Below are 6,514 nucleotides of genomic sequence, written 5' to 3'. Positions count from 1 at the left end.
GGGGAGGGCTGTTTCATTGGCATCTTCTGCATCTAACAGTGTCAATGACACACAAGGATATTGAAGATGGCACTAATTGTATAATTTGGCTCAAACTGCAGCCTCCGGGACTTAATCTACTTATGTTTTAAATGAGAATGGGGCGGGGGTTATCTATAAGGTCTCTTATGGTCAGTGTAGGTGGCTTTAACAAAATCTATAGCCTGAGTGGCTTAAGCAACAATTTCTCTTTCTTGTGGTTCTGGGAGCTGGGAAATACACCGTGTTGGCACAGTTGGTGTCTGATGAGGGCCTTTGTCTTTGCCTGCTGTCAGCTCCTGTCTTCTCATTGTGCCTTCATGTTGCCTTGGTGTGTGCACACACAGAAAGGGAGGGGGAGAGGCCTCTTTTATGTCTCGTCTTCTTTTTATAAGGGTATTTATCTCACCATGATGACCCCATCCTCATGACCTCACGTAACTCTGCTTACTTCCCAAAGGCCACCTCCAAATACTGTCACATTGGGGGATTAAGGTTTCATCATGGGAATACCAGGGGAACACTGAGATAGTTAGTCCACATTGATCTCTTAGTTGGTCATTCTACAACTAGAAGAGACCGCCATACACTGGAAGTTTACCATGGATAAGACTGAGGTACTCAGGGTTTATACTGAGACGAATTTGAGTCTGATTTTAGCACCTTTGTGATCTAAAAATGGTTAAATCTCTTTAGGTCTCAGTTTCCTCAAATTGTTCCCTGATAGTTATAGCATCTATTTGTAGAGTTGCTGTCTAGATTAAATGAAAATCAAGCATGTAAAACTCTTAGGACAGTTCTCGAAACAAATTTACCCCTGATGAAAATTTAGCTTATAATTTTTGAAAAATAATTACAGCTATCCCAACCAAGGCTGAGACTGGTGACACAAGGAATGGCAATGTTTGACTAGTGGTTTGATTGTTAATATAAGATAAAACTTATTTGACCATAAATTTTTCAACCTTTGTTCAGATGTTGAAGTAGACAGACAAATCAGGTGTGTGTGTGTGTGTGTGTTTGTGTGTGTGTTTGTGTGTATGTGTGCCTGTGTGTGTGTGTGTGTGTGCATGTGTATACCTACAGGTGTGTGAGCAGGTGACCTTATGTACCTTGATCTTCACCTCATTTCTTTGGGTAATTAATTCTTACCTATTGATAGAATTTCAAAACAAACACACCATTTAAAATTTTGAATATGTTTCACTTATATCTTTTTTAAAAAAATTTGTTATATATGACAGTGGGAATGCATTACAATTCATATTACACATATACAGCACAATTTTTCATATCTCTGATTGTATACAAAGTATATTCACACCCCACTCGTGTCTTCATAAATGTACTTAGGGAATGATGTCCATCTCATCATACCATCTTTTTTATCCTCCTGCCCCCTCCCTTCCCCTCCCACTTCTTTGCCCTATCTAGAGTTTGTCTAATCCTCCCATGTTCCCCTTCCCAACTCCACTAGGAATCACTTATACCTTTTTAAAATTTTATTAAAACCAGAAACTATTTAGGCCTGCTTTGTTTTTCAAGATTATTCCCTAAGAAAAATGTTCCTTTGCACACCAAACAGGATATGTTTCAGTTAAACACCAATCCCTCCCCTCTTGCGATACAGAAATACTCCAGGACTCTCCAGACCCCAAATTCCTATAAATCACACTTTGTGGACATCTGTGCCATTTAGTGTAGCTAGTATCTAAAATATTTTGCCTTTACATTTTACAGAAATTGTCATTTCTTTTCCCTGCAGACTTAGTGACTCAGATGACAAAGCAAATCCAATCCTATTCTCAGATGATCTGAAATGTCCAGGTGACAAATTCATTTGATTATCAGTAAGAAAGCATACTCGTATGTTTTTTAAAGGCTGGGTTTTCTAGGCACTCTGGGATTGAATACCCAGTGTCAAAAATAAAATAAAATAAAATAAAAACTAAAGGCTGGATTTTCAACATGGGAAATAGACTTGAATTAAGCCTTACCCCTAGATTTATCGTAATCATGTCCTCTCGTAACTGCTAGTATAAAAGGCATTTGCCACAACTCCAGAGCACAAAGAAGAAAGGGGTGAAATGCAGTGTAGAGGGTGGATGGAGTTCATTATATTTCTGGTAAATCTAAGCTTGCAGAGGGCAAGGAGTGATTCTCTGTGCCCATGAGAGCAAAATGAAATCTAAACATCACTCATAACTTAATGCGATTAAGAAGCTGCCTGTGGAGTTGGAAATTCAAGAGGACTGTGTGTGTCCTCAGGAGAACTTCAAGTAGTTTTCCTTGGTTAAATTCTGTTCAGAATGTTCTAGAAAGAACTGTGGGGCTTGTGTCTGCACATTGGGTGGATTTATGCATATAGAAAAGAAATACCAGGAATAAATATAGTCCCAGTAAGTGAGTTTAAACTCTAGTAAACCACCTGATTCCTGGCCTTTCAAAAGAAATCAATAAAAAAGGAAGAGGATCCTGAGAAAGAGTAGTTTCTACTGGTGAAGCCACCCCCACCCCGCTTCTCACTGCACTTAGTCACAATCAACCTGTCTCAGTCTGTAAATGCCTCATGATTAGTGTGAATGAATATCCCTCACTGCATAGATTCACTATTGATTTTTAATTGATAATAGTGTCTTGTAGTTATATAGTACCATCTCAGAGGAAATCTGGGGGCTTTATAGTTGATGAATTCCAATTTATCTTAACACTCTCCTGCTGAATGTAAAAATTAGGTATTTCCAGTTGCTTTCAAAGGGGAAAAAGAGATCTAGCAAGGTTAAATTATGGCCATGGAGAATTTAGAAAGCTAATAGTAAAATCACCAACTAAAATCTAGTAGTCCTAACTCATGTTTCCTGAAAACCTCTGGTCAATTAGGTCAACATTGACTATTTCTTTGGAAAAAGAATTTGGTCAAAACAGTTTTCCAAAATTGTTATGATTGACAGCAGTTTACATCTGCTGTACCTGGCAGTGTTCAATAATTGGGCTGAATGGATTTTTGCTTATTAGATCATGTACAGTTTTTAGTCCTATGTTAACTTAATATGTTTGGAAGCTTTGAAGTCACATGTATCAGATTATCTTCTGGTAAAGGAGCAATGTAAAACTTGAATTCTGAGATTGGGTAGGTAAAATCCTGATATTTCAAGGTGTGGCTATCTCCGTCACCTCCCTGACATTATTTTAGCTGACCAAAACTTGTTCTCTCGAACAAAAACACAATTCAGACGCTCCTTGTATATATGGGAAGATCACTACCGTTTTTTCAATTAGCCATTCCTCTAGCCTTGGAGATATGGGACTGAGTTTTTCCTCCTTCCTCCATTACAGTTGCTACCCATTTTTCCTCTGAGTTCATTCCTTTGTCCCTCTGTACTCTGCTTACTGCTACTCCAGTCTTCATGTATAGTACAACAGCCTCCTTTGTTTCCCCAAATTCCTCAATCCATTTCAGATTAATTTTCCTAATTATTTGTAATTTTTGAAATAATTGTAATTTTTGAATCCTACTGGCACAAAAATATACAGAATAATACTTGCAACATCTGTATCCAATCACTTTATTAAAAATTTGCAACATTTGGGATACAGTTGAAAGCCTTCCTTGAAGCCAGCTCTCAATCTTGTTTCTTTCTCTTCCTTCCCATTATCATGAATTTAGTGCTTGTTTTTCTCATGTGTACATTTATACATTCACCATGTGTGTGTGTGTGTGTGTGTGTGTGTGTGTGTGTGTATGTGTGTGTGTCTCCAGAAAAAAGTAGAATCATTTCTTTCAGAAACTTTCATTTTCTCATCATGACTTTTATTATGGTTTTGAGACTCATCCATGTTTTTGGGTACAACTCTGTACCCTTTATTTCATTGCTGTCATTCATTGGATTCATGTTCTGCAATTGCTTGCCATTGTTTTCTTCAAATACAGATAATCATGCAGTAATTTTTTTTTTTTTTTTTGGTACTGCAGATTGAACCCATGGATTCTTTACCTCTGAGCCACATCCCCAGCCCTTTTTTATATTTTAGTTTGATACTGGGTCTTGCTGAGTTGCTTAGGACCTCCCTAAGTTGCTGAGGCTGGCTTTGAACTTGGATCCTCCTGCCTCAGCCTCCCAAGCCCTTGGGATTACAGGCGTGCACCTTATTCACATGCTCCCTTATTCACGTTTATGGAAGTTTCTCTGGGGCAGGTACCCAGGGCTCTGAATGCCAGGAGGTTGCAGTGCTCATTAGGTGGAGGATGGTGCTCCTCTCACAGGCCACACTCCCCCTAAAAACAGACTCTTAGTTGACCTCTCGACTGACTTTCAGTGGAATTTCAGTTTCCTCAAAGAGAAGAGACCTTCCCCACTTCTCTATCTGAAGGGACGGACGTTTGTTCCAGGTACTCCTTTTCTTCAAGAGGAGTCACAAGCTTGACAACTTTGGGGCTACATGCTGAACAGTAAATGTGCAAAAGTCAGGCTGTGTGCTGGGTGTGGAGAGGGCGGTAGGATGGTTCCACACACAGTGAGCAGTATTGAACTCATGGGTCACTGGTTTGTGGTCCCTGAGATTCTCTTATGACCTTGTGCGTTATCCTGAAAGTCTGCCTCAGGAACATGTAGCCATCAGTCTCACTTCCCAGCAGCCAAGACCCAGGACTGTGGAGTCAGCCTGCCTGTGTTTGCCTCCCTGCTCCAACACTTCTGGTTGTGTGTGCTTGGGCAAGGCCCCCTGCATCCCTGGGCTTTGGTTCCCTTGCTTGTGAAGCGAGGGAAATGCTAGTGTTTCCTTCACAAGGCTGTGTGAGAACTAAATAGGATAATATACATAAAGCTCAACTAGCTGTTCAATAAACTTTTGTTGCATTGTTGAGGAAAGGACAAATAACAAAAAGGGTATACTGTGTCTACTGTGTGTGAGGCACTGTTTTAGACACTGGGGAGATGGTAGTGACCTTCGTAACTGTCTCTTTCCTAATTTGTCAGTTGGGTGCAAGCCCCCTAACATATTGCGTGGCACACAATGGACACAATGTTGAATCAATAAACAAATTTAATGATTCTTCTAAAGAAATGTTAAGTGCCCAAGGTGTGTTCTCTTGCCTCAATGGAGCAAGTAAATTATACCCAGGGCTGCTTAACTCTACATGGTAGTTACTTTTCGAATATTGATTATTTCTGTCTGATATGGGTGGTAGCTTGTCAGGAGTCATAATATTGGCATAGTCAGAATATTGTATTTTGATGGGGATGAATAACACAGAATGGACTATTTCTTGAATCCCTCTTTTTAATACAAAGTAAGATTCCCAACTTTTGATCAGGACATCTTATTTTTTTACCCCTTGGATTTCAGGTCTCATTGTCCATGAAGGAGCTGCAGTTTACAGAGTGTTTAAACGCTGGAGAGCTGTGAATTTGCACTGGGATGTGTTAAATTATGACAAAGCCACAGACATTGAAGAGAGCAGCCGGGGAGAGTCTTCCACGAGTAGGACTTTATGGTTGCCACTGACGGCTCTGCGGAGCAGAAACTTGGTCCACCCAACGCAGCTCACCTCGCCAAGGTTCCAGTGTGGCTACGTGCTCTTGCATCTCTTCAACCGGATGAGGCCCCAGGAGGATTTGTCAGAAGATAACAGCTCGGGAGAGGTTGTGATGAGAGTGACTTCAGTGTGACAAACACATTTGATGATGCAGTGCGGACCACCCTGCACATTTCGGAATGTAATTGCAATGAATGGAGAAACCATAGCACTTCTAAAAAACACACATCTATGAACTTTTTAAAATTTATGCTTTTTATATGAACATTTGAATTGCAAATACATTTTTCTGAAAAAAAAAGAGAGAGTCTTCTTGTTCTTTGTTTTCTGATTTGTCACATCTTTTATAAGTTAGTACTTGAAATCATTATACATATAATTTAACTCTATTGGGTTAAAAGAATGATGAAAGTTATCCTTAAGTCGAAACTATTTTTTCTTGCTTCTTTTAAATATATTTTTACCAAATTTCCTGCTGCACGTGTAATTTTTCTGACACAGTACGAATGGGGAAGCGGTTTAGAGTGCTGTGGGAAGACTCCCAAGTGCCCATCGAGGGTACAGAACAGGCGCTGCTGTGGCACTCAGGGCTGGGGCTCCTTGTGCCTCTTGCTGTTGGCAGGATTCAGTGCGGCTTTTTAATGTGATGAAAAACAACTGGTCGCCAGCAATGCAAGTTCTAGGAACGGCACAGAGAGCATCTCAAAAAATAAATAGGAGCAAAATAATATGGTTTTATTCCAGTTCATATTAAATGGCAAGGCTGACTAATTCCAATTCTCAAAGCTCCCCAGAACATTGCACCATATACGTGTTATAATAATACTAACTCAAAGATAATGCTGCCTCGCATTGGCACAGACCTTTAATAGACCCATCACAGTTAGTTCCATTAATTAGTGTCTTGAATTATCTGAGCACCATCTTAATTAGATTTTTCCTTTTGAAAAACCGTATGTA

General features: G+C 39.7%; 1 protein-coding gene across 1 annotated transcript in view; it reads left to right on the top strand.

The window, feature by feature from the left end:
* Nucleotides 1-6,023, top strand: part of Marchf11 (membrane associated ring-CH-type finger 11) — a 113,607-nt gene extending 107,584 nt beyond the window's left edge. The window contains exon 4 of the mRNA XM_015490401.2: nucleotides 5,365-6,023. Coding sequence (XP_015345887.2) covers nucleotides 5,365-5,687 — 323 coding nt within the window. The 3' untranslated portion in view covers nucleotides 5,688-6,023. The remainder of the gene's footprint in view (nucleotides 1-5,364) is intronic.
* The last annotated feature ends 491 nt before the right edge of the window (nucleotides 6,024-6,514 follow it).

The sequence above is a fragment of the Marmota marmota genome, unplaced genomic scaffold, assembly GCF_001458135.2.
Source record: "Marmota marmota marmota unplaced genomic scaffold, marMar, whole genome shotgun sequence".
Classification (NCBI taxonomy): domain Eukaryota; kingdom Metazoa; phylum Chordata; class Mammalia; order Rodentia; family Sciuridae; genus Marmota; species Marmota marmota.
Note: the sequence above shows the minus strand (reverse complement) of the source record. Positions and strands in the feature narration are given on the sequence as shown.